The sequence below is a fragment of the Berkeleyomyces rouxiae genome (assembly GCF_048999995.1).
Source record: "Berkeleyomyces rouxiae strain 22BRR77 chromosome Unknown BrBRR77_ptg000002l, whole genome shotgun sequence".
NCBI classification, from domain to species: domain Eukaryota; kingdom Fungi; phylum Ascomycota; class Sordariomycetes; order Microascales; family Ceratocystidaceae; genus Berkeleyomyces; species Berkeleyomyces rouxiae.
Window position 1 is genome coordinate 3,959,611 of NW_027396492.1, and position 27,375 is coordinate 3,986,985.

Sequence of the window (27,375 nt, forward strand, 5' to 3'; positions counted from 1 at the left end):
CTCAAGGTTACACAGACCACCAAGTGGTATAACCGTATCATCATACGTCCTTGGAACATTAGCGTGACACAACGGAAGCGGGGTAAGGTGCCAGGCATAACCCTATGCAATGGCAATGGCAAGAATGGCTATTCATGACAGTATGCTCCTTTTAAATGACTGATTTCCACAGCAGTACTAAGATCGCCACATCCTAGACTAGAATCAAGTCGGAGAATTCGCAAAAGGAAGCCGGGCATCTAGGGACACGGAAGTCCACCGGGCTTTGCAGAATCGGAACAGAAGGAATAAGCCAACCATACGGGTCTAGACACAGCATGACTCCGCAGGCAAGAATTGTAGATCTCGATGCACCAACAACATCGTGACGTATAGGGGATCAACGGAATCCCTAGCATGAAAGCTTGTACATCTGATCAACATAAAACAAGGCCTTGAAGTGCAACGACAACTTCGTAAGGGCCTCGTGTCCACAGACAAGAGGAAGGTAAAAAAGAATGGGAATAACGAAAGGCAACCTCATCAACCGAGGGGCAGCACCAAGGATCTTAAGTGGGAATAAGTTGAGAACGCAGCTCAGTACCCGCAAAGGCAAAGGTTTTTCAACCTTGTTGTCCTCCCTAGTTATGGCATTGGTCATAGAAGTAAGAGCCAGGCCTGTAGGTTATAACAAACAACAATCGCTCAGTTCCATAGCCCATAAATCTGTTGCCTGCAAGATGCAGAAGGTCCCCTGAGAACTACCAAGTTCTGGTAACAAGTGTACACCAGAGTGGCTACTCAGTTGGCACAATCATCAATCGCCGCGACATAATCGCCTCCACAATAGCTAAGAACCCCCTGGGACATGGTTCGATGGATGTAAACGAACACGATTCCGGTTGTGGGAGAATAGACTAACATGTGTAATGGGGACTCATCATCGATCGGGTAATTGGTATATGACAACAGACAGCATGGAAACAAAGACGTGCAGGATCCGTAAAGAGTATTGGTGAAAGGGGAAAACAAGAAATTGGTAAAGTCAGCTTGTCAAACTTGGCAGTATTTCAGCACAAGATACAAGACTGGCCTGCACCACCATAGGCAGGACTTCGAAGAGGGACATCGTGTTTCTTTTAACGAGAAGAAAAACAACAAGATATTGTCCAAAAGAGAGAGGCAGAGAGTAGGCCCAAGTGAAGACACAAAGAGGTCGCAGAAAGGAGACATAGAGTAGTCGCAAGTAGACGTAACAGAGTCGAAGAAAGTAACAGGCAAGAGAGCTGTCCAAAGTAGAGGACACAGAACATGTCACAAGAAGTAGACGTATAGTGGTCGTAAGTAGACACAACAACAGCCGAAAGAAAATAGTCCGAACAGTGGCCTAACGCATTAGACACAACTGTGGCACGAAGACTAGACATAACTGTCAAGAAGTGGGACAGAAGCGAGCTGTTAACAAAGCGAGTAGACAGCAACTGTCAATACCCAGACAGACACGGGCTGTCAGCAAAGCGAGTAGATATAAACTATCAATACCCGGACAGACACGAGCTGTCGGCAATTATAACCCAGCAGGGGTCAAACGCAAGCACCATAGTGGTCAAAGAAGAGACACAAAAAAAGCAGTCGCCGATGGACACACGGTGTCACAAGGAAGAGGCATTAAGAGGTGTCAACCCAAAGAACAGACACGAGCTGTTCGTAGAACCAACGAGCTCAGCAAAGAACAGACACTAGCTGCTGATATCATATAAATAGACCCAACAGGAGTCAAAACAATTAGGCAAGACAAAGGCCAAGAAATACAGACACAGAGGTCTAAAAACAGACATAAACTGTCCAAGAAATCCCACAAGAACTCAATAACATGCTTTGGCACAATGGCAGGTGTGTGAGTAAACTCAACAACAACACTTTATACACTCAGGTACCATGTTGTAACTCAAAGTAATCTGGGAGTTGGCAACATCATTGCTGCAAGCCAAAAGGTGCATAGCTGGTAGACATGGCTTTCTGGAAACCCCCGTTCAGATGTGGCAAGTTGTAACGACTGGTTGATGCGGGACCAAATGAACAGCTTATAAAATAAGGTAGTTGACCGCCCGTAAATCAACAGAAGATCGTACACTGCCTGGTTCCCGAGGACAAAGAATCGGAGAAGCCAACACTGAAGAAGTAGGGGCAATGAAGCCACGTGTGAGCATGCCATCCAGGTTTTGCTTGACAAGTTGCAAATTTAGATGTGCATCATCAGACGGAAGAGTATTGATATGTTCGGCAGTCGAGACAAGATTAACAGCATGACCTGCGTCTTGACAAGAGGTGGTTGAAGGTACACCATCCCGCAAGAACACCGGACGCAAATCATAATAACTGTCCGAACTGCATTCGGGATATCGCTTGTGCACTTGTTCTAGCCGTAGGTCATCCTGATCAACAGGATCGAGAACCTGCTCAGCGGTAGTGCGGTGAGCCCGCCGGTTCTCATTGCTTGCAGTGGAACGCAAAGCTTGAGACGACATTAGCCTAGAGGAACAAAGTGCTTCAACGAAATTAAAGGAGCTGGGACAGAGACAGTGCCATCAACTGACTGTCCACAGAAGAAGAGAAGTAGATTGAGAAATGGAATCAACTAAGAACCAGAAAGAGCCGAGTTATGACTAGCGGACGAAGAAGGTTGTGTAACAACAGCAGCGCTAGTATGATCATAGGAAGACGGGATATCGGCCGTAGTCGAGAGCCGGAACGAAAAGAAGAATAAGGTGTGCTAAAGAATAACAAAGAGTTGGAAGAATGTGTGAGTCTTTAAATGAAGCTTAACAAAATATTACGGATAGGGCCCAAGGAAACCATTAGGGTTCTAGAAAGCCAACGACTCAGGACAATGATAGGTTCCAGAGGTGGACAGTCAGGCCTGCGCGGATATACGGCCGGGAGGAGAGGATAGAACTCTCTAGGTCGTATGGTCGGTTTGAGGTAAAGAGGCACACTCAACTAATTGATCTTATAACACACGGAAGGGAATAAACAATCACAGGAACACTGAGGTAACGAAGACGACAGAAGGTACTGATGCAATGAAGGCTATCAAGAAACAAGTGATAATTAAAGATATAGTACTAAAGAAGAAGGTACTATCGAAGAAGTGATACTATAAACTAGTATACAAAGAAGAATGGCAAAAGGGGTGTATGTGATTGTTAAGCTTGGGGAGCAAGAGTTAACCTGATCACACAGGGCAGAAGGCAACGCTATTTAAGGCGTTGCAGATTCTGACAACAGAGATCTTCCCAAGCTAGAACCAAATCACAGATAACCGAAAGTGGGGACATACGTAACTCAACGTTACCAGACGCTACTATCAAACCGGATGTTAGTTCACGAGATAAACCAACACGGCAGCAGCAGAACTGAAAATCCCTCAAGACACCCAGGCAACGATATGTCGCGTTACAGCGATATCGGCCTAACAGGTGTGGGCCCCACGCTCAAACGCTGTTGACACAAAAGGAACGAGAATAGCAGTCAACTCAGAATAAGCTGCATCAACTGCAGAGTACCGAGTTACCTAATAGCGATGATCTATAGTGTGCAAGCCGGCCACACCCGAGTAGATAAACCGGAGTGACACCTCAAGGTTACACAGACCACCAAGTGGTATAACCGTATCATCATACGTCCTTGGAACATTAGCGTGACACAACGGAAGCGGGGTAAGGTGCCAGGCATAACCCTATGCAATGGCAATGGCAAGAATGGCTATTCATGACAGATATGAGGTTGTCGTGGGATGTGCTGAGCACGGGTGCTCTGATAGACGTTGTTCTGCTGCTGCGGAGTTTTCTTGTTGCAATTGCCATTGCGTGCTTAGGTGGGGGTTGTTATCTGGTTCGATTGTTACGAACCTGTTACGTCTTGTTTACACGAGACTTATCTTTTGTTCGTAGTTAGATGTTGATTGTTTCTAGCTTGGGAAGACAGAGTTTTGTCAGGAGCGCCGACAACATAAATATCGTCGTCTCCTGCCCTGAGTTGATCAGGTTTACTCTTGTTCTCCAAGCTTAACAATCACATGCACTTGCTTACCTTCTTCTTCTTCTTTATACCATTCTGTTCTTGCTTTCTTTGCAGTTCAACCTTTCTTCTTCTTTGAAGTGTGTGATTGTTCCTCCTCCTTCCTCTTTGTGCCGCTCTATTCTCAGAATAGCCATCTAAGTTGTGTGTTGCCTCTTCATCTCAACCGACCATACGTCTTAGCACTCTGTCTAACTGACGTCTTCCTCCACAGGCCCGACTGTCCACCTCAGGAACCTATCATTGTCCCGAGTCGTTGGCTGTACCCGGAACCCTAATCCTTTCTTCGGGCCCTATCCGTAATATTTTGTTAAGCTTCATTTGAAGACCCGACGCTATTACAACTTTGGCTCTCTTTGGCACTTTTTTCTCTCCTCATTTATTTTTCCCTCTCTATTACGTTTCAACTCGCAATGGCCCTCACTCGCGAAATGATCGAGCATCTCAATACGTTCCTCCTGTCGATTCCTGACCGAACTCCTGAGAACTGGCATCTCGGTGCCCTTCCTAGGGAGTTCAGTGCTGAGATCAAAATGGCTATTGTGGCGGCTTACATGTCTGGTCTGCGCACCGACGATGGTGCCCCGCCCATCCCCGTTGGCTCTGTTCCTGATGCGGCTCAGGTTTACTGGGCTGCGTTCCAGGCTGGCGCTGAAGCCCGCTTCAACCCCCTTGAGTCCCTTCCCCGAGTCAAACGGGAAGAGGATGCCGATCCGTTGAAAGAGGCCGACAAGCATCTTGATGTCGTGCCCTATGATGGCAATCAGCAAGGCTTCCAGGCGTTCCAGAGGCAACTTGCGGTCAAATTTGCTGCTGCACCCAAGCACCACCGCACGGAGCAGCGCAAGCTGATGACTGCCTTCTCCTACCTTAGAGATGGCGCTCTGGATTGGGCCATGCCTCGGATGGACCCGGCCACTGGACACATGAACTTTGAAACGTACGACGATTTTATGAAATCGTTAGCTGAGGCTTTCGATGACCCTGACTGGCGCATGACTGCGACCCAGCAGATCTTCGACTTAAAGCAGACAGGTACTTGTACTGCCTATCACTCTGCTTTTACAACGCTGTTGAAGAAACTCGGTTGGGCCGACGCTGATTTCACCATTGCACTATTTCAGCGAGGCCTCAAGCCCCACATACAGGACGCTCTGGCTTGGAACACCTATCCTGCCCCTAAGGGAACGCTTGATCAGTTCGCTAATTTCTGCAACACGCTGGACAATACGATCAACAACCGAACCCGGGGAAACAACGGGAAAATCCAACCGCCTCCTGGTGTGGTCCCCTTTCAGCAAGATTCTCGTTCGAGAAATGCTGGCGCCCAAAAAGCTGTCCCCAACACCAAGCCAGCTAAGGGTACCCCTGCAGGTCCCGATGCCAACGGTCTACCCTTCCGTAAGACTGCTGACGGCAAAATGGCAAAGGGTGTTTGTTGGAAGTGTGGCGCAAAGGACCACATGCTAAAGGCTTGCCCCAAAAACAACCTTGCTCTTCGCGCAGCTACTGTCCCTTCTCCCTCCACTTCTACCCGGGCTCCCTCGACGGCCCCTGCGCCTGATGCGTCAAAAAACTAGAAGGGCTACCGACCCATTCCCCTCTGGTCCTGGCTAGCCCTGACGCTGCTGATGAGGGTCTCTTGAGAATCAGCACTTGTTCTCTTGATAATGCTATCGATTATGGTAACTCTCCCCCTCTGGTTATTCCTGTGACAGTGAATAATTCCATTGAGGCCTACGCTATGGTGGATTCGGGATCAACAACTTGTTTTGTGGATTCTGAATTTATAGCAAGGCATCAGATTCCTACTGTTCTCAAGGCCAGAGCCGAGTCGCTCCATGTTGTTGATGGTAGTGAAACTGCTGCGGGTAAAGTGACCCACCAAGTTCCTTTGTCCCTCTCTTTTCCTAATTATTCAGAAACTTTGGTTTTTCAAATCACGAAGCTTGGGGGCTACCACATCATCCTGGGGAAATGCTGGCTCGACGCCCATAACCCGGAAATTTCTTGGCCTTCCAATACGCTCAAGATATCGGTTACTTCTACCGCCGATGGCAATGCTGTGGCAGCTTCTGATTCTTCTTCTTCTTCTTCTTCTGTTTCGACTGCTTCTACTGATTCTGGCGCTTCGTTTGATTTTTCTTATACAAAAAACGACAAAAATATTGCTTCTACCGCTGGCAGTCAGATTGAGGGATCTGCTCCTGCTTCAGCCACTTCACCCCTTCCTTCTTTTATTGCACAATCGTCAGCTGTGTCTTGTTCCTGTGTGACGGTGTCGTCTCAGGCTTTGCATCGCTTTGCCAAAGCTGAGAAACTACAGATTTATCGTGTCACCGCTCAGGAAGTCCTGGATTATCTCAATCAGGAGGACCTAACTCCGGAACAAGAGCATGCACGGCTCCTTGAACGCATCCCGAAGAAATACCATGACCTACTTCCTCTGTTCTCTCGAGAAGGTGCTGATCAACTACCACCTCACCGGGACATTGATCATGCGATTAACTTCGTTCCCGATGCGAAATACCCCAAGGCCCCGCTGTACGATATGACTCCACTCGAGTTGCAGGCTGTCAAAAAATATCTAGATGGCATGCTTGCTAAAGGCTTTATTTCCTCTTCCTCTTCGCCGCTGGCTTCCCCGATTCTTTTTGCTAGGAAGCCAGGCAGTTTACGATTCTGTGTTGATTTCCGAGCCGTCAATGATATCACCATCAAAGACGTAACTCCTCTGCCTCGGATCAATGAATCACTGCGCACGGCGGCTACGGGAAACATTTTTACAAAGCTGGATCTGAGAGCTGCGTACCACTTGATTCGCATCAAGAAAGGTGATGAATACAAGACAGCTTTCAGAACTCGATATGGCATTTTTGAGTACAATGTGATGCCGTTTGGGCTCACCAATGCTCCTGCCACGTGTCAGAAATATGTCAGCGAGGTCTTGTCGGAGTATTTGGACATATTCTGTGTCTGTTACTTGGATGATATCCTGGTGTTCTCTCTGAACCAAGAGGAACATGATGTTCATGTGCGCAAAGTCCTGCTAAAATTAGCGCAGGCCAGTCTGTTTGTCAAGGGTGAAAAATGCGAATTCGACAAGACTGAAACTACCTTTGTTGGCTTTGTTATTTCAGCCGATGCTCTGAAGATGGACCCCGCTAAAGTTGCGGCTGTCCGTGAGTGGGAGGCTCCCCGAACTGTTAAGGGAGTCCAGTCCTTTTTGGGTTTTGCCAATTTCTATAGGAGGTTCATCCGTGACTTCTCTAGAATCTGCACACCTCTCTTCGAGTTGACTAAAAAGACGCAATCTTTTGTCTGGTCCTCTGAATGTGAGGCAGCATTTCACACCCTGAAGGACCTTTTCTGCTCTGAACCTATCCTCAAGCACTTTGATTACCTGTTGGACACTGTTATTGAAACAGACGCGTCTGACCGTGTAATATCTGCCGTCATGTCTCAATACCACCCGACTGACAAGGGGCTTCTACTACACCCCGTGGCCTATTTCTCTCAAAAAATGAATCCTGCCCAGTGTAACTACGGCGTAGGTGACAAGGAGTTGTTAGCCATTGTGGAGTCTCTAAAGTCGTGGCGATTCATGGTTGAAAGTCTGGAAAAACCTGTTCTGGTATTGACGGACCATCGGAATTTAGCCGTTCTTAAGCAAATTCCGGCCATGAACAGACGGCAAGCGAGGTGGGCTATGGAACTGAGCGAGTACCGTTATGTCATCACTTATAGGCCTGGCTCCTTGAATTCTAGAGCTGATGCCCTGACCAGACGCTACGAAGACCTCGTTTCTTCTTCTTCTGAGGAGGATAAAGAGCTGTGTGCTCCTATTATTCCCCCTGAAAATTTTATTGGTACCATGTCTTTGGTAGACGAGGTAAAAATCGCGCTATCCACGGACAAGTGGGCTCTTGATGTTATTTCTGCTCTTCGAGGCCAGTCGACCAAACCTCCAGATGTGGACCTCAGTGTCTGCAGGCTTGACAATGACGGTCTTTTGTTTGTCAACGACCTTCTATATTTGCCGAACGAGGATCTACGAGTTCGTGCATTGAAGAATTGTCATGATATTATGCCTAGCGGACACCCTGGACAAAAGAACACTTTTGAACTTCTTGTTCGGGAATACTGGTGGCCCGGGATGCGTCGTGATGTCATCCGGTACATCCGAAATTGTGAGGTCTGCCAACGGATCAAGTCCGCGCGACATAGTCCCTACGGTCTACTGAAACCTCTGACCATTCCGCAAGCTCGGTGGACATCTGTGTCCCTTGATTTTATCACCGGCTTGCCGGTCTCCAATTCTTTTGACATGATTCTCGTTGTCGTCGATAGGCTTAGCAAAATGGCTCACTTTATACCTTGCGATTCCTCGCTGGATGCTGCAGGTTTTGCTAAGCTCTATTTGTCAGCAGTGTATAGGCTCCACGGTCTGCCATTGGACATTGTGTCCGACAGGGGTAGTCTGTTTACGTCGGCTTTTTCCAAGGCTTTAGCCAAACTGTTGGGCATAAAGCAAAATCTGAGTACTGCGTTCCACCCTCAGACCGATGGTCAGACTGAGCGTGTGAACTCTATTTTGGAGCAATACCTGCGGGGTTACACCAACTATAGACAGGACAATTGGGCTGATCTTTTGCCCTTGGCGGAGTTCTCTTACAATGACTCCGAGTCCAGTTCTACTATGCTGACGCCCTTCTTTGCGAACCACGGGTTTCACCCCAGAAGTGGGCGTGAGTCGCTCCCAGTCTCTGTGGAAAAAGGCCCGTTGCGGAACTTTGTTAAAGAGCTTGACAACATTTGTCAGTTTTTAAAGACTGAAATTACGTGGAGCCGTGAGCGGATGACCGAGTACGCGAATCGACACAAATCTTCCGCCCCTCTCCTTCGAGAAGGGGACTTAGTGTGGCTTTTGAGTAGAAATATTCGAACTACTCGTCCTTCAAAGAAGTTGGACTTCAAGAAGCTTGGCCCATTTAAGATTCTACGGAAGGTGTCTTCGCATGCCTACGAGTTGGCACTCCCTGCCACTATGAAGGTTCATCCCGTCTTCCACGTTTGTCTGCTGGAACCATGTGCGTCGGATCCTCTTCCTGGCCAGAAAAACCCTCCTCCTCCTCCCGTCATAGTAGATGGCGAGGAAGAATTTGTGGTCAAGGAAATTATAGGCGTGTCTTCGCGTGGCCCTCTGCAATATCAAGTAGTTTGGGAGGGCTATGAACATGATGGACCCTCCTGGGAACCTCTGGACCATTTAGCCAATGCACCTGAGAAGGTTGCAGAATTCTACAAGAGGATGCCTAACGCCAGACGATCTTAGTACTGCTGTGGAAATCAGTCATAAAAAGGGGGGCTACTGTCATGAATAGCTATCCTGACACTGCTCATGCTAAGGGTTATGCATGAGACCTACCCCACTCTTCTTTTCCACAACGCCGAAGGTCGGCGACTGTCATGAATAGCTATCCTGACACTGCTCATGCTAAGGGTTATGCATGAGACCTACCCCACTCTTCTTTTCCACAACGCCGAAGGTCGGCGACCTATGAAGATGCGCTTATGGCACAGGTTGGTCTGTGTAGATCGTGAGTTGATCAACGGATATGAGGTTGTCGTGGGATGTGCTGAGCACGGGTGCTCTGATAGACGTTGTTCTGCTGCTGCGGAGTTTTCTTGTTGCAATTGCCATTGCGTGCTTAGGTGGGGGTTGTTATCTGGTTCGATTGTTACGAACCTGTTACGTCTTGTTTACACGAGACTTATCTTTTGTTCGTAGTTAGATGTTGATTGTTTCTAGCTTGGGAAGACAGAGTTTTGTCAGGAGCGCCGACAACATAAATATCGTCGTCTCCTGCCCTGAGTTGATCAGGTTTACTCTTGTTCTCCAAGCTTAACAATCACATGCACTTGCTTACCTTCTTCTTCTTCTTTATACCATTCTGTTCTTGCTTTCTTTGCAGTTCAACCTTTCTTCTTCTTTGAAGTGTGTGATTGTTCCTCCTCCTTCCTCTTTGTGCCGCTCTATTCTCAGAATAGCCATCTAAGTTGTGTGTTGCCTCTTCATCTCAACCGACCATACGTCTTAGCACTCTGTCTAACTGACGTCTTCCTCCACAGGCCCGACTGTCCACCTCAGGAACCTATCATTGTCCCGAGTCGTTGGCTGTACCCGGAACCCTAATCCTTTCTTCGGGCCCTATCCGTAATAACCGGGCCCCACCAGTTCCTGGAGTACTTGGACTCCATATTCATCGACCCCTTTGCTGCTGACCGTGCTCTCTTCCACCTGGACAACATGCGCCAGGGACCCTCTGAACCCTTCGCCTTGTTCCTGCCCCGCTTCGAAAAAGTCCTCCAGGACGCCAACATCATTGGCGACCGCAACCGCATTTCGAAGTTGCAAACCGCCATGGCGCCTGCCCTCCGACAAGCGATGGTCTATGTCAACGTCCCCGCGACGTACCCTGAATTTACCAACTGCATGCAAAACGTCGCTTCCAAGGCTGAGCAATTCCTACCTCGTCCCCGCCGCGGCCACTACTCCGCTTTCACTGATAACACGACCTACTCTCCGTACGCTGCCCACCCTGTTTCCCCTGCTCCTGCTGGCCCTTTTGTTTCCTCCGTTCCCCCGTCGGCTGCTGCTCGTCACCCCGATGCTATGGATTGGACTCCCACTGTCACTGCCACGGCCCTTCAGCCCCTGACCGACGAGGAGCGCGAGCGCCTCCGCCGCAACCGCGCCTGCTTCCGCTGCCGCCAGACTGGCCATCTGCGCCAGAACTGTCCACTGAACTTTGTCCCCACTACTACCGTCCCTGTCCGCTCCACCAACCTTCCCCAGCTTGCTGCGCCGACCCCAGCTCTGCCCCTGCCTGTGCCCACGCCCGCGTCCCGCGACATGTCGGGAAATGGAGAGCTCTAGGCGAACGTCGCCGTCTAGAGCCCCAAGGAGAGAAGATCGCTCGGGAGGAAATGGGGGCTAGAGGTACCTATATAGATGTTGTTCTCAATAAAACTTGTTCTACCTCTGCCTTCGTCGACTCCGGTTGCCTGTGTCTTGCCACCGTCTCTCCGCGCACCGCCACCCGCGCCCACGCTACTATCCTGCCCATCTGCCCTCGTCCAATTGCTCAAGTAGTTAATGACCAAAACCCACCCGTCATCGATCAAGTCGCCGTTTTTGACCTTGGTCTCGGAGGATTGGACGAGAAACTCTACGCTTACATCGTCCCTGGTCAGACTGAGGACCTCATCCTGGGTCAAGGCTGGATTGCCAAGCACGACGCTTCCCTCCGCCCTGCCCAGAACGAAGTCTTCATCCGCTTGCCCACTCCCCTTCGTCTTACCAACTGTACTGCCAATCCCGATGTCCTCCCTGTTACTGCCCACGCCGTCCGCGCCTTTCACCTCAGAGCCCGCCGTTCTCACAATGTCCGCATCTTCTCCGCCACTCTTCACGACATTGAGAAGGCCCTCAAGGCCAAAATTTACACCGACCCCCGCGCCAACTGTCCCGAGTGGCTCCTTCCTGTCATCGACGCTTTCGACAGGAAGAAAGCTTCCGAGCTCCCCCCGAACCGCCCTGGCATTGATACAGAGATCCGCCTTAAACCAGGCTTGTCCCCGCCCTCGTGCCCTCTGTACTCAATGAGCCGAGAAGAACTGCTGCTGCTCCGGAAAACTCTCTACGACTTGCTCGACGCTGGCTTTATCCGAGCCAGTAGTGCTGAGGGAGGTGCTCCTGTCATCTTCGTGAAGAAACCTGGTGGTGGTCTTCGTTTTTGCGTAGACTACCGTGCCCTGAACAGCGTCACAGAGAAGGATGGTTACCCGTTACCACTGATCAACGACACCCTCCGTGACATCGCTGCCGCCAAGTACGTCTCCAAGGTCGATGTAATCTCCGCGTTCCACCGTCTCCGCCTGAAAGAAGGTAGTGAAGCCTACACGGCCTTCCGCACCCATCTCGGAGCGTATGAATGGCTAGTCACCCCTTTCGGCCTCACTGGTGCTCCTGCTGCTTTCCAACGTTTTATCAATCATGTGCTCTCCCGCTGGCTCGGTATCTCCTGCTCTGCTTACCTCGACGATGTAGTGATCTACAGCTCTGACTCCCGCAAAGAACACCGTAACCTTGTCTGTCAGATCATCCGCGCTCTCGGAGATGCTGGCTTACAGCTTGACTGGGATAAAAGTGAATTCGAATCCCCGTCCATCAAGTACCTCGGCTTCATTGTTGAACCCGGCTCCGGCATCCGTGCAGACCCAGACAAAGTCAAAGCTATCCAGGAATGGGAGGCTCCCACGTCTGTCCGCGGAGTCCGTAGTTTTCTTGGGTTTGCCAACTTCTACCGCTGTTTTGTCCCCGAATACTCCACCGTCGCTGCTCCCCTGACTCTGCTGACCAAGAAGGACCAACCCTTCAAGTGGGAAGACGAACAACTCCGTTCGTTTGAAGCTTTGAAGAAGGCCCTTGTCTCTGCCCCGCTCCTTGCCACCTTCGACCCTGACCTCCCCACCATCGTTGAAGCCGATGCTTCCGGCTGGGCCCTGGGAGGTTCCCTCAGACAGCAAGGTGCTGATTCTCTTTGGCGTCCTGTTGCTTACTTCTCGCGAAAGCTCAGCCCAGCGGAAGTCAACTATCCTATCCACGATAAGGAAATGTTGGCCATCCACTCCTGCCTCCGCGCTTGGCGCTCCTACCTCGCTGGCATCCCGTTCGAAGTACACACCGACCACCAGAACCTTTTGTACTTCCAGAAGCAAAGAACCCTGTCAGAACGCCAACGCCGCTGGGCCCATGAATTGTCCGAGTTCGACTTTCGGTTAATTCATCGACCCGGCGTTACTCAAGTGACCTCCGATGCCCTTTCCCGCCGCGACCAAGACCTGCCCCAAGACCTCTCCGATGAACGCCTCCAGTCCCGTGTCCACCAAGTTCTGCGCCCTGACGGGCCCGACTTCGTCATTGCCGCCGCCGTTTGGGCTAAAGAGCCTGACAAAGACCCTGAAGGAACCCTGACCCTCGACCACGCTGCCCTAGATGCCCCTTTTGCTGACCCGGAACTCCAGACCCTCTGGCACTCGGCACTTACCCATAACGAACGTTATTGGCAAGCGCGACAAGCTGTCCAAGAACAAGCCCGCTCGTTCCCCAACGAGTGGGGCCTTCCTTGGCAGATCAGTGTCATGAATAGCTATCCTGACACTGCTCATGCTAAGGGTTATGCATGAGACCTACCCCACTCTTCTTTTCCACAACGCCGAAGGTCGGCGACCTATGAAGATGCGCTTATGGCACAGGTTGGTCTGTGTAGATCGTGAGTTGATCAACGGATATGAGGTTGTCGTGGGATGTGCTGAGCACGGGTGCTCTGATAGACGTTGTTCTGCTGCTGCGGAGTTTTCTTGTTGCAATTGCCATTGCGTGCTTAGGTGGGGGTTGTTATCTGGTTCGATTGTTACGAACCTGTTACGTCTTGTTTACACGAGACTTATCTTTTGTTCGTAGTTAGATGTTGATTGTTTCTAGCTTGGGAAGACAGAGTTTTGTCAGGAGCGCCGACAACATAAATATCGTCGTCTCCTGCCCTGAGTTGATCAGGTTTACTCTTGTTCTCCAAGCTTAACAATCACATGCACTTGCTTACCTTCTTCTTCTTCTTTATACCATTCTGTTCTTGCTTTCTTTGCAGTTCAACCTTTCTTCTTCTTTGAAGTGTGTGATTGTTCCTCCTCCTTCCTCTTTGTGCCGCTCTATTCTCAGAATAGCCATCTAAGTTGTGTGTTGCCTCTTCATCTCAACCGACCATACGTCTTAGCACTCTGTCTAACTGACGTCTTCCTCCACAGGCCCGACTGTCCACCTCAGGAACCTATCATTGTCCCGAGTCGTTGGCTGTACCCGGAACCCTAATCCTTTCTTCGGGCCCTATCCGTAATATTTTGTTAAGCTTCATTTGAAGACCCGACGCTATTACAACTTTGGCTCTCTTTGGCACTTTTTTCTCTCCTCATTTATTTTTCCCTCTCTATTACGTTTCAACTCGCAATGGCCCTCACTCGCGAAATGATCGAGCATCTCAATACGTTCCTCCTGTCGATTCCTGACCGAACTCCTGAGAACTGGCATCTCGGTGCCCTTCCTAGGGAGTTCAGTGCTGAGATCAAAATGGCTATTGTGGCGGCTTACATGTCTGGTCTGCGCACCGACGATGGTGCCCCGCCCATCCCCGTTGGCTCTGTTCCTGATGCGGCTCAGGTTTACTGGGCTGCGTTCCAGGCTGGCGCTGAAGCCCGCTTCAACTCCCTTGAGTCTCTTCCCCGAGTCAAACGGGAAGAGGATGCCGATCCGTTGAAAGAGGCCGACAAGCATCTTGATGTCGTGCCCTATGATGGCAATCAGCAAGGCTTCCAGGCGTTCCAGAGGCAACTTGCGGTCAAATTTGCTGCTGCACCCAAGCACCACCGCACGGAGCAGCGCAAGCTGATGACTGCCTTCTCCTACCTTAGAGATGGCGCTCTGGATTGGGCCATGCCTCGGATGGACCCGGCCACTGGACACATGAACTTTGAAACGTACGACGATTTTATGAAATCGTTAGCTGAGGCTTTCGATGACCCTGACTGGCGCATGACTGCGACCCAGCAGATCTTCGACTTAAAGCAGACAGGTACTTGTACTGCCTATCACTCTGCTTTTACAACGCTGTTGAAGAAACTCGGTTGGGCCGACGCTGATTTCACCATTGCACTATTTCAGCGAGGCCTCAAGCCCCACATACAGGACGCTCTGGCTTGGAACACCTATCCTGCCCCTAAGGGAACGCTTGATCAGTTCGCTAATTTCTGCAACACGCTGGACAATACGATCAACAACCGAACCCGGGGAAACAACGGGAAAATCCAACCGCCTCCTGGTGTGGTCCCCTTTCAGCAAGATTCTCGTTCGAGAAATGCTGGCGCCCAAAAAGCTGTCCCCAACACCAAGCCAGCTAAGGGTACCTCTGCAGGTCCCGATGCCAACGGTCTACCCTTCCGTAAGACTGCTGACGGCAAAATGGCAAAGGGTGTTTGTTGGAAGTGTGGCGCAAAGGACCACATGCTAAAGGCTTGCCCCAAAAACAACCTTGCTCTTCGCGCAGCTACTGTCCCTTCTCCCTCCACTTCTACCCGGGCTCCCTCGACGGCCCCTGCGCCTGATGCGTCAAAAAACTAGAAGGGCTACCGACCCATTCCCCTCTGGTCCTGGCTAGCCCTGACGCTGCTGATGAGGGTCTCTTGAGAATCAGCACTTGTTCTCTTGATAATGCTATCGATTATGGTAACTCTCCCCCTCTGGTTATTCCTGTGACAGTGAATAATTCCATTGAGGCCTACGCTATGGTGGATTCGGGATCAACAACTTGTTTTGTGGATTCTGAATTTATAGCAAGGCATCAGATTCCTACTGTTCTCAAGGCCAGAGCCGAGTCGCTCCATGTTGTTGATGGTAGTGAAACTGCTGCGGGTAAAGTGACCCACCAAGTTCCTTTGTCCCTCTCTTTTCCTAATTATTCAGAAACTTTGGTTTTTCAAATCACGAAGCTTGGGGGCTACCACATCATCCTGGGGAAATGCTGGCTCGACGCCCATAACCCGGAAATTTCTTGGCCTTCCAATACGCTCAAGATATCGGTTACTTCTACCGCCGATGGCAATGCTGTGGCAGCTTCTGATTCTTCTTCTTCTTCTTCTTCTGTTTCGACTGCTTCTACTGATTCTGGCGCTTCGTTTGATTTTTCTTATACAAAAAACGACAAAAATATTGCTTCTACCGCTGGCAGTCAGATTGAGGGATCTGCTCCTGCTTCAGCCACTTCACCCCTTCCTTCTTTTATTGCACAATCGTCAGCTGTGTCTTGTTCCTGTGTGACGGTGTCGTCTCAGGCTTTGCATCGCTTTGCCAAAGCTGAGAAACTACAGATTTATCGTGTCACCGCTCAGGAAGTCCTGGATTATCTCAATCAGGAGGACCTAACTCCGGAACAAGAGCATGCACGGCTCCTTGAACGCATCCCGAAGAAATACCATGACCTACTTCCTCTGTTCTCTCGAGAAGGTGCTGATCAACTACCACCTCACCGGGACATTGATCATGCGATTAACTTCGTTCCCGATGCGAAATACCCCAAGGCCCCGCTGTACGATATGACTCCACTCGAGTTGCAGGCTGTCAAAAAATATCTAGATGGCATGCTTGCTAAAGGCTTTATTTCCTCTTCCTCTTCGCCGCTGGCTTCCCCGATTCTTTTTGCTAGGAAGCCAGGCAGTTTACGATTCTGTGTTGATTTCCGAGCCGTCAATGATATCACCATCAAAGACGTAACTCCTCTGCCTCGGATCAATGAATCACTGCGCACGGCGGCTACGGGAAACATTTTTACAAAGCTGGATCTGAGAGCTGCGTACCACTTGATTCGCATCAAGAAAGGTGATGAATACAAGACAGCTTTCAGAACTCGATATGGCATTTTTGAGTACAATGTGATGCCGTTTGGGCTCACCAATGCTCCTGCCACGTGTCAGAAATATGTCAGCGAGGTCTTGTCGGAGTATTTGGACATATTCTGTGTCTGTTACTTGGATGATATCCTGGTGTTCTCTCTGAACCAAGAGGAACATGATGTTCATGTGCGCAAAGTCCTGCTAAAATTAGCGCAGGCCAGTCTGTTTGTCAAGGGTGAAAAATGCGAATTCGACAAGACTGAAACTACCTTTGTTGGCTTTGTTATTTCAGCCGATGCTCTGAAGATGGACCCCGCTAAAGTTGCGGCTGTCCGTGAGTGGGAGGCTCCCCGAACTGTTAAGGGAGTCCAGTCCTTTTTGGGTTTTGCCAATTTCTATAGGAGGTTCATCCGTGACTTCTCTAGAATCTGCACACCTCTCTTCGAGTTGACTAAAAAGACGCAATCTTTTGTCTGGTCCTCTGAATGTGAGGCAGCATTTCACACCCTGAAGGACCTTTTCTGCTCTGAACCTATCCTCAAGCACTTTGATTACCTGTTGGACACTGTTATTGAAACAGACGCGTCTGACCGTGTAATATCTGCCGTCATGTCTCAATACCACCCGACTGACAAGGGGCTTCTACTACACCCCGTGGCCTATTTCTCTCAAAAAATGAATCCTGCCCAGTGTAACTACGGCGTAGGTGACAAGGAGTTGTTAGCCATTGTGGAGTCTCTAAAGTCGTGGCGATTCATGGTTGAAAGTCTGGAAAAACCTGTTCTGGTATTGACGGACCATCGGAATTTAGCCGTTCTTAAGCAAATTCCGGCCATGAACAGACGGCAAGCGAGGTGGGCTATGGAACTGAGCGAGTACCGTTATGTCATCACTTATAGGCCTGGCTCCTTGAATTCTAGAGCTGATGCCCTGACCAGACGCTACGAAGACCTCGTTTCTTCTTCTTCTGAGGAGGATAAAGAGCTGTGTGCTCCTATTATTCCCCCTGAAAATTTTATTGGTACCATGTCTTTGGTAGACGAGGTAAAAATCGCGCTATCCACGGACAAGTGGGCTCTTGATGTTATTTCTGCTCTTCGAGGCCAGTCGACCAAACCTCCAGATGTGGACCTCAGTGTCTGCAGGCTTGACAATGACGGTCTTTTGTTTGTCAACGACCTTCTATATTTGCCGAACGAGGATCTACGAGTTCGTGCATTGAAGAATTGTCATGATATTATGCCTAGCGGACACCCTGGACAAAAGAACACTTTTGAACTTCTTGTTCGGGAATACTGGTGGCCCGGGATGCGTCGTGATGTCATCCGGTACATCCGAAATTGTGAGGTCTGCCAACGGATCAAGTCCGCGCGACATAGTCCCTACGGTCTACTGAAACCTCTGACCATTCCGCAAGCTCGGTGGACATCTGTGTCCCTTGATTTTATCACCGGCTTGCCGGTCTCCAATTCTTTTGACATGATTCTCGTTGTCGTCTGTAACGATCTATGGATCGAGGTAGGCTCAGGCTCCGCCCTCACCGCCGTTTACACCGCCGTCCACACCGCCTTGCATACCGCCGTTACTCACCGCCTGCCAAACCCGTGTGCACACCGCCGTTGTCAAGGGTACGCGTCATGCCTCTACCGCGTGTATATAGATAGTGTTGTTTCCGCCCGTTTTCTTGTACATTAGTCTTTTCTCTTTATCTGTTTCTTAATTTATTTCTGCTGTTCTAAAAGCGTTCTCCTTTAGACCGTAAAGCCTTACAATAGAAACAGATCTTTCTTCGTCCTCTCGACCCCGTTCCCTGTCCTCGTTCCTCGACCTCGTTTCTTGTCCTCGTCCCTCGACTACGTTCCTTGAACCAGACCCTGTTCCCACCTTGTCCCCTCGTCCAACGCCAATTACCTCCGTTCCCAACGTTCCTGTGACCGTCACATGTCCTACCGCGTCCCCCCTCAAGACCCTGATTCTGACTCTGACGCTGCTTCTCAAAACTCTGTCTTCTTTGACCCCGCCTCGCCTCCCGCAACAATGTCCAACCCCACTGTCCCCGGCCCGAGCAACGCAGGCCCCTCCATGCAAGACTTGTTCCAAGCCCTCCAGACCATGCGTGAGGAAAATGAACGTGCGCAGCAACAACTGCGCGCAGACAACGAACGCGCACAGCTACAACTGCGCGAAGAGTTCTCCCGCGCGCAACAACAGCGGGACCAGGAGATCGCCAATCTCCAGGCCTTTGCCCGCGCTGCCACTGCCTCCCCTGCTCCCCCCGTTCTTGCTACTCCGTCCGTCCCCGTTGCCACAGCTGACGCCTTTGTCAAACGCCCCAAGCCCAAGATTCCCGACATTCCCCTGTTCAGCGGCAAGAGAGCCGAGTACCGCGTTTGGGCCATGTACGCCCGCCAAAAGATCGCGCGTGACGGTCCCTCCATCGGTGACGATGGGGATCAGTACACATATCTTTTTGCCCGTATGTCCACCGAAGCCCAGAACCTTGTTGCTGTTTACTTTGCCCGTGGCCTTGAGATGGGCTACACCGCTGCCACTTTCCTCGCATACCTGGACAGAATGTTCATCGACCCGTATGCTGCCGAGCGCGCCTCCACGCAACTCCAGAACCTCCGCCAGCGGGATAACGAGCCGTTCGCTCTTTTCCTGCCCAAGTTCGAGAAGTTGCTCGGCGAAGCTGGTACTGACTCCGACCGTGCCAGCATCTCTATCCTGCGCACCGCCCTCTGTCCAGAACTGCGTCGGGCCATGGCGAACCCGAGGACGGATTACACCTACGAGGATTACAAGTCCGAGTTGTTTACCGTCTCTTCCAAGCTGGAGGAATGCAACGTCCTCGAGCGTTCTTCCAGCAGGATAACCCCGTCCTTCCCTGCCAACCCTGCACCTGTCCGCCACCCCGACGCCATGGACTGGACCCCCACCATCACCACCACGGCCCTGAAGCCATTGACCGACGAGGAGCGCGAGCGCCTTCGCCGCAACCGCGCCTGCTTCCGCTGCCGGCAGACTGGCCATCTGCGCCAGAACTGCCCGCTAAACTTTGCTCCTACTACCACTGTCCCTGTCCGCTCCGCCAACCTTTACCAGCCTGCTATGCCGACCCCGGCTCTGCCTCTGCCTCTGCCCGCGCCTGCGCCCACGCCCGTGCCCCGCGACATGTCGGGAAATGGAGAGCTCTAGGCGAACGTCGCCGTCTAGAGCCCCAAGGAGAGAAGATCGCTCGGGAGGAAATGGGGGCTAGGGGTACTTATATAGATGTTGTTCTAAATAAAACTTGTTCTACCTCTGCCTTCGTCGACTCCGGTTGCCTGTGTCTTGCCACTGTCTCTCCGCGCACCGCTACCCGCGCCCACGCTGCCATCCTGCCCATCTGCCCTCGTCCAATTGCTCAAGTAGTTGATGACCGAAATCCACCCGTCATAGACCAAGTTGCTGTCTTCGATCTTGGTCTCGGAGGATTGGACGAGAAACTCTACGCCTACATCGTCCCCGGTCAGTCTGAAGACCTTATCCTCGGTCAAGGATGGATTGCCAAACACGATGCTTCCCTTCGCCCCGCGCAAAACGAAGTATTCATCCGCCTGCCCACGCCTCTTCGCCTGACTACAACCACCGCTGACCCCAACGTTCTCCCCGTCTCCGCCCGCGCCATCCGTGCCTTCCAGTTGAGAGCCCGACGCTCTCCCAATGTCCGCATTTTCTCCGCCACGCTCCATGACATTGAGAAAGCTCTCAAAGCCAAGATCTACACCGACCCCCGTGCCAACTGTCCCGAGTGGCTTCTTCCCGTCATCGACGCCTTCGATAGGAAGAAAGCTTCTGAGCTTCCCCCGAACCGCCCTGGAATTGATACAGAGATCCGCCTTAAACCAGGCTTGTCCCCGCCCTCGTGTCCTCTGTACTCAATGAGCCGAGAAGAACTGCTGCTCCTCCGGAAAACCCTCTACGACCTGCTGGACGCTGGCTTTATCCGAGCTAGTAGTGCTGAAGGCGGTGCCCCCGTCATCTTCGTGAAGAAACCTGGTGGTGGTCTTCGTTTTTGCGTAGACTACCGTGCCCTGAACAGCGTCACGGAGAAGGATGGTTACCCGTTACCACTGATCAACGACACCCTCCGTGATATTGCTGCTGCCAAGTACGTTTCCAAAGTTGACGTCATCTCTGCTTTCCATCGCCTCCGTCTTAAAGAAGGCAGTGAAGCCTACACGGCCTTCCGCACCCACCTCGGCGCGTATGAATGGCTGGTCACCCCTTTCGGTCTCACTGGTGCTCCTGCTGCGTTCCAACGTTTCATCAACCATGTTCTCTCCCGCTGGCTTGGAATATCCTGCTCCGCTTACCTCGATGATGTAGTGATTTACAGCTCTGACTCCCACGAACACCACCGTGACCTTGTCCGTCAGATCATCCGCGCTCTTGGAGATGCTGGCCTGCAACTTGATTGGGACAAAAGTGAATTCGAATCCCCGTCCATCAAGTACCTCGGCTTCATTGTTGAACCCGGCTCCGGCATCCGTGCAGACCCAGACAAAGTCAAAGCCATCCAGGAATGGGAGGCTCCCACGTCTGTCCGCGGAGTCCGTAGTTTTCTTGGGTTTGCCAACTTCTACCGCTGTTTTGTCCCCGAATACTCCACCGTCGCTGCTCCCCTGACTCTGCTGACCAAGAAGGACCAACCCTTCAAGTGGGAAGACGAACAACTCCGTTCGTTTGAAGCTTTGAAGAAGGCCCTTGTCTCTGCCCCGCTCCTTGCCACCTTTGACCCTGACCTCCCCACCATCGTTGAAGCCGATGCTTCCGGCTGGGCCCTGGGAGGTTCCCTCAGACAGCAAGGTGCTGATTCTCTTTGGCGTCCTGTTGCTTACTTCTCGCGAAAGCTCAGCCCAGCGGAAGTCAACTACCCTATCCACGATAAGGAAATGTTGGCCATCCACTCCTGCCTCCGCGCTTGGCGCTCCTACCTCGCTGGCATCCCGTTCGAAGTACACACCGACCACCAGAACCTTTTGTACTTCCAGAAGCAAAGAACCCTGTCAGAACGCCAACGCCGCTGGGCCCATGAATTGTCCGAGTTCGACTTTCGGTTAATTCATCGACCCGGCGTTACTCAAGTGACCTCCGATGCCCTTTCCCGCCGCGACCAAGACCTGCCCCAAGACCTCTCCGATGAACGCCTCCAGTCCCGTGTCCACCAAGTTCTGCGCCCTGACGGGCCCGACTTCGTCATTGCCGCCGCCGTTTGGGCTAAAGAGCCTGACAAAGACCCTGAAGGAACCCTGACCCTCGACCACGCTGCCCTAGATGCCCCTTTTGCTGACCCGGAACTCCAGACCCTCTGGCACTCGGCACTTACCCGTAACGAACGTTATTGGCAAGCGCGACAAGCTGTCCAAGAACAAGCCCGCTCGTTCCCCAACGAGTGGGGCCTTCCTTGGCAGATCAGCGAGTGTACCCTCGACTCCGCCACCCGTCTCCTCTGGCGTGACCGCCTGTGGATCCCGTACTACGAGCCCCTCCGCACTCGTATCATCCAGCAAGTCCATGACTCCACGCTTACCGGTCACCCTGGAGGATCAGCAACCCGTGATCTAGTCAGCCGCTCCTACGCTTGGCCTGGCCTCTCTGACGATGTCCGCCGCTTCGTTGGTAATTGCGACACTTGCGGTAAAAGCAAGATTTGGCGCGACCAGAAGCGTGGCCTCCTGAAGCCCCTGCCCGTCCCGGACCGTGCCTGGCAAGAACTCGCCATGGATTTCATCGTCGGTCTCCCTGAGTCCGAAGGCTGCACTACAATTTTGGGAATCACCGATCGGCTGTCGAAGAGTAAAATCTTGATACCGATGCAATCTTACACTGCCCCAGATGTTGCCAGAGCCTTTATAACCCATGTCTTTGCTCACCACGGCCTACCTCGCGCCATCACTTCCGACCGAGGCCCTCAGTTCACCGGTTTATTCTGGACAGAAGTCTGTCGCCAACTCTCCATCACCCGCCGCCTCTCCACCGCGTTTCACCCCGAGACCGACGGCGCCCAAGAGCGTTCCAACCAAGAGATCGAGACTTACCTTCGTGCCTTCACCGCTTTCCTGCAAGACGACTGGGCTGCACTTCTCCCCCAAGCCCAGGTCGCCCTGAACAATCGCACCGCTACTGCCACTGGCCTTTCCCCGTTTTTCTTTACCCACGGTTACAACATTGACCCCCTCGACTCGACTACCGACCACGAACCAGGCTCCACCGTCTCCCCCGCCACTGCCGGCCACAACTGGCTCGCCAAGCACCGCGACGCAACCGCGTTCGCCCAAGCCTCCATGGCTGTCGCCCTCGAAACACAGGAACGACATGCCAACCGGGGACGCCAGGCAGCGGAAGCTTTCAAAGTCGGCGACCGAGTCTACCTGCGTCTGCGCAACGTGCGCACCATCCGCCCCTCCAAGACACTCGACTGGCTTGCCTTGCCGTACCGCGTGATCCAAATCGTTGGCACACACGCCGTAAAACTCGACACGCCCACCGGTATCCACCCCGTCTTCCACGTGAGTCTTGTCCGCCGCGCCCGTGATGACCCTCTGCCTTCCCAAGTCCTAGCCAACCCGGAACCACCTGCAATCGCGCCCGAAGAAGCCTCCGGCGATTTAGTGGCTGGCGAGTATCTTGTCGACGAGATCCTACGACACAAGGTCGTCGACAAACGTCACAAAGTGCTCGTCCAGTGGACTGGATGGGCAGAGCCAACGTGGGAACCCTTGTCACACGTCAAAGACACAGCAGCCCTTGAGAGATACGAGCAGACCCACGAGTGCCCCTGGAAGTTGCCAGTAGTCCCCCGGAGGAGAGGGAGGAGGAGGCGATTGTAACGATCTATGGATCGAGGTAGGCTCAGGCTCCGCCCTCACCGCCGTTTACACCGCCGTCCACACCGCCTTGCATACCGCCGTTACTCACCGCCTGCCAAACCCGTGTGCACACCGCCGTTGTCAAGGGTACGCGTCATGCCTCTACCGCGTGTATATAGATAGTGTTGTTTCCGCCCGTTTTCTTGTACATTAGTCTTTTCTCTTTATCTGTTTCTTAATTTATTTCTGCTGTTCTAAAAGCGTTCTCCTTTAGACCGTAAAGCCTTACATCGTCGATAGGCTTAGCAAAATGGCTCACTTTATACCTTGCGATTCCTCGCTGGATGCTGCAGGTTTTGCTAAGCTCTATTTGTCAGCAGTGTATAGGCTCCACGGTCTGCCATTGGACATTGTGTCCGACAGGGGTAGTCTGTTTACGTCGGCTTTTTCCAAGGCTTTAGCCAAACTGTTGGGCATAAAGCAAAATCTGAGTACTGCGTTCCACCCTCAGACCGATGGTCAGACTGAGCGTGTGAACTCTATTTTGGAGCAATACCTGCGGGGTTACACCAACTATAGACAGGACAATTGGGCTGATCTTTTGCCCTTGGCGGAGTTCTCTTACAATGACTCCGAGTCCAGTTCTACTATGCTGACGCCCTTCTTTGCGAACCACGGGTTTCACCCCAGAAGTGGGCGTGAGTCGCTCCCAGTCTCTGTGGAAAAAGGCCCGTTGCGGAACTTTGTTAAAGAGCTTGACAACATTTGTCAGTTTTTAAAGACTGAAATTACGTGGAGCCGTGAGCGGATGACCGAGTACGCGAATCGACACAAATCTTCCGCCCCTCTCCTTCGAGAAGGGGACTTAGTGTGGCTTTTGAGTAGAAATATTCGAACTACTCGTCCTTCAAAGAAGTTGGACTTCAAGAAGCTTGGCCCATTTAAGATTCTACGGAAGGTGTCTTCGCATGCCTACGAGTTGGCACTCCCTGCCACTATGAAGGTTCATCCCGTCTTCCACGTTTGTCTGCTGGAACCATGTGCGTCGGATCCTCTTCCTGGCCAGAAAAACCCTCCTCCTCCTCCCGTCATAGTAGATGGCGAGGAAGAATTTGTGGTCAAGGAAATTATAGGCGTGTCTTCGCGTGGCCCTCTGCAATATCAAGTAGTTTGGGAGGGCTATGAACATGATGGACCCTCCTGGGAACCTCTGGACCATTTAGCCAATGCACCTGAGAAGGTTGCAGAATTCTACAAGAGGATGCCTAACGCCAGACGATCTTAGTACTGCTGTGGAAATCAGTCATAAAAAGGGGGGCTACTGTCATGAATAGCTATCCTGACACTGCTCATGCTAAGGGTTATGCATGAGACCTACCCCACTCTTCTTTTCCACAACGCCGAAGGTCGGCGACCTATGAAGATGCGCTTATGGCACAGGTTGGTCTGTGTAGATCGTGAGTTGATCAACGGATATGAGGTTGTCGTGGGATGTGCTGAGCACGGGTGCTCTGATAGACGTTGTTCTGCTGCTGCGGAGTTTTCTTGTTGCAATTGCCATTGCGTGCTTAGGTGGGGGTTGTTATCTGGTTCGATTGTTACGAACCTGTTACGTCTTGTTTACACGAGACTTATCTTTTGTTCGTAGTTAGATGTTGATTGTTTCTAGCTTGGGAAGACAGAGTTTTGTCAGGAGCGCCGACAACATAAATATCGTCGTCTCCTGCCCTGAGTTGATCAGGTTTACTCTTGTTCTCCAAGCTTAACAATCACATGCACTTGCTTACCTTCTTCTTCTTCTTTATACCATTCTGTTCTTGCTTTCTTTGCAGTTCAACCTTTCTTCTTCTTTGAAGTGTGTGATTGTTCCTCCTCCTTCCTCTTTGTGCCGCTCTATTCTCAGAATAGCCATCTAAGTTGTGTGTTGCCTCTTCATCTCAACCGACCATACGTCTTAGCACTCTGTCTAACTGACGTCTTCCTCCACAGGCCCGACTGTCCACCTCAGGAACCTATCATTGTCCCGAGTCGTTGGCTGTACCCGGAACCCTAATCCTTTCTTCGGGCCCTATCCGTAATAATCAGCGAGTGTACTCTCGACTCCGCCACCCGTCTCCTCTGGCGTGACCGCCTGTGGATCCCGTACTACGAGCCCCTCCGCACTCGTATCATCCAGCAAGTCCACGACTCCACGCTCACCGGTCACCCTGGAGGATCAGCAACCCGTGATCTAGTCAGCCGCTCCTACGCTTGGCCTGGCCTCTCTGACGATGTCCGCCGCTTCGTTGGTAATTGCGACACTTGCGGTAAAAGCAAGATTTGGCGCGACCAGAAGCGTGGCCTCCTGAAGCCCCTGCCCGTCCCGGACCGTGCCTGGCAAGAACTCGCCATGGATTTCATCGTCGGTCTCCCTGAGTCCGAAGGCTGCACTACTATCTTAGGTATTACAGACCGGCTGTCAAAGAGTAAAATCTTGATACCGCTGAAATCGTATACTGCCTCTGACGTAGCCAGAGCCTTCATCACACACGTCTTTGCCCACCATGGTCTACCCCGCGCCATCACGTCCGACCGAGGTCCCCAGTTCACCGGTTTATTCTGGACAGAAGTCTGTCGCCAGCTCTCCATCACCCGCCGCCTCTCCACTGCGTTCCATCCCGAGACCGACGGCGCCCAAGAGCGCTCCAACCAGGAGATCGAGACCTACCTCCGTGCCTTCACTGTTTTCCTGCAAGACGACTGGGCTGCACTTCTCCCCCAAGCCCAGGTCGCCCTGAACAATCGCACCGCTACTGCCACTGGCCTTTCCCCTTTTTTCTTCACCCATGGTTACAACATTGACCCCCTTGACATGACTACCGACCACGAACCAGGCTCCACCGTTTCCCCCGCCACTGCCGGCCACAACTGGCTCGCCAAGCACCGCGACGCAACCGCGTTCGCCCAGGCCTCCATGGCATTCGCCCTTGAAACACAGGAACGACATGCCAACCGGGGACGCCAGGCAGCGGAAGCTTTCAAAGTCGGCGACCGAGTCTACCTGCGTCTGCGCAACGTGCGCACCATCCGCCCCTCGAAGACACTCGACTGGCTTGCCTTGCCCTACCGCGTTATCCAAGTCGTCGGTACGCACGCTGTCAAACTAGACACGCCCACCGGTATCCACCCCGTCTTCCACGTGAGTCTTGTCCGCCGCGCCCGTGATGACCCTCTGCCTTCCCAAGTCTTAGCCAACCCGGAACCACCTGCAATCGCGCCCGAAGAAGCCTCCGGCGATTTAGTGGCTGGCGAGTACCTTGTCGACGAGATCCTACAACACAAGGTCGTCGACAAACGTCACAAAGTGCTCGTCCAGTGGACTGGATGGGCAGAGCCAACATGGGAACCCTTGTCACACGTCCTAGACACAGCAGCGCTCGAGAGATACGAGCAGACCCACGAGTGCCCCTGGAAGTTGCCAGCAGTCCCCCGGAGGAGAGGGAGGAGGAGGCGATTGTAACGATCTATGGATCGAGGTAGGCTCAGGCTCCGCCCTCACCGCCGTTTACACCGCCGTCCACACCGCCTTGCACACCGCCGTTACTCACCGCCTGCCAAACCCGTGTGCACACCGTCGTTGTCAAGGGTACGCGTCATACCTCTACCGCGCGTATATAGATAGTGTTGTTTCCGCCCGTTTTCTTGTACATTAGTCTTTTCTCTTTATCTGTTTCTTAATTTATTTCTGCTGTTCTAAAAGCGTTCTCCTTTAGACCGTAAAGCCTTACAAATTAGTTGAGTGTGCCTCTTTACCTCAAACCGACCATACGACCTAGAGAGTTCTATCCTCTCCTCCCGGCCGTATATCCGCGCAGGCCTGACTGTCCACCTCTGGAACCTATCATTGTCCCGAGTCGTTGGCTTTCTAGAACCCTAATGGTTTCCTTGGGCCCTATCCGTAATATCAAGGGTACGCGTC

At 51.9% G+C, this 27,375-nt stretch overlaps 7 protein-coding genes across 7 annotated transcripts; all 7 read left to right on the top strand.

Annotated features, from left to right (window-relative positions):
- Positions 1–4,472: 4,472 nt before the first annotated feature.
- BROUX77_002683 (uncharacterized protein) lies at positions 4,473–5,639 on the top strand (the record flags this gene model as incomplete). The annotated part of the gene is made up of 1 exon (XM_073747250.1): positions 4,473–5,639. One exon carries the CDS (start codon positions 4,473–4,475, stop codon positions 5,637–5,639), a length of 1,167 nt encoding a protein of 388 aa, XP_073607765.1.
- Positions 5,640–6,491: 852 nt separating this feature from the next.
- On the top strand, positions 6,492–10,999 carry BROUX77_002684 (uncharacterized protein; the record flags this gene model as incomplete). Its single annotated transcript, XM_073747251.1, has 3 exons — positions 6,492–6,603; positions 6,729–9,274; positions 10,298–10,999. The coding sequence occupies 3 exons, from the start codon at positions 6,492–6,494 to the stop codon at positions 10,997–10,999; spliced, it is 3,360 nt and encodes a 1,119-aa protein (XP_073607766.1).
- Positions 11,000–11,049: 50 nt separating this feature from the next.
- BROUX77_002685 (uncharacterized protein) lies at positions 11,050–13,311 on the top strand (the record flags this gene model as incomplete). The annotated part of the gene is made up of 1 exon (XM_073747252.1): positions 11,050–13,311. One exon carries the CDS (start codon positions 11,050–11,052, stop codon positions 13,309–13,311), a length of 2,262 nt encoding a protein of 753 aa, XP_073607767.1.
- An 817-nt stretch (positions 13,312–14,128) lies between these two features.
- On the top strand, positions 14,129–15,295 carry BROUX77_002686 (uncharacterized protein; the record flags this gene model as incomplete). Its single annotated transcript, XM_073747253.1, has 1 exon — positions 14,129–15,295. The coding sequence occupies one exon, from the start codon at positions 14,129–14,131 to the stop codon at positions 15,293–15,295; it is 1,167 nt and encodes a 388-aa protein (XP_073607768.1).
- Positions 15,296–15,459: 164 nt separating this feature from the next.
- Positions 15,460–18,258, top strand: BROUX77_002687 (uncharacterized protein; the record flags this gene model as incomplete). The annotated part of the gene is made up of 1 exon (XM_073747254.1): positions 15,460–18,258. The coding sequence occupies one exon, from the start codon at positions 15,460–15,462 to the stop codon at positions 18,256–18,258; it is 2,799 nt and encodes a 932-aa protein (XP_073607769.1).
- A 246-nt stretch (positions 18,259–18,504) lies between these two features.
- On the top strand, positions 18,505–19,761 carry BROUX77_002688 (uncharacterized protein; the record flags this gene model as incomplete). The annotated part of the gene is made up of 1 exon (XM_073747256.1): positions 18,505–19,761. One exon carries the CDS (start codon positions 18,505–18,507, stop codon positions 19,759–19,761), a length of 1,257 nt encoding a protein of 418 aa, XP_073607770.1.
- A 50-nt stretch (positions 19,762–19,811) lies between these two features.
- On the top strand, positions 19,812–26,916 carry BROUX77_002689 (uncharacterized protein; the record flags this gene model as incomplete). The annotated part of the gene is made up of 3 exons (XM_073747257.1): positions 19,812–23,399; positions 23,692–24,701; positions 25,503–26,916. 3 exons carry the CDS (start codon positions 19,812–19,814, stop codon positions 26,914–26,916), a joined length of 6,012 nt encoding a protein of 2,003 aa, XP_073607771.1.
- Positions 26,917–27,375: the final 459 nt, after the last annotated feature.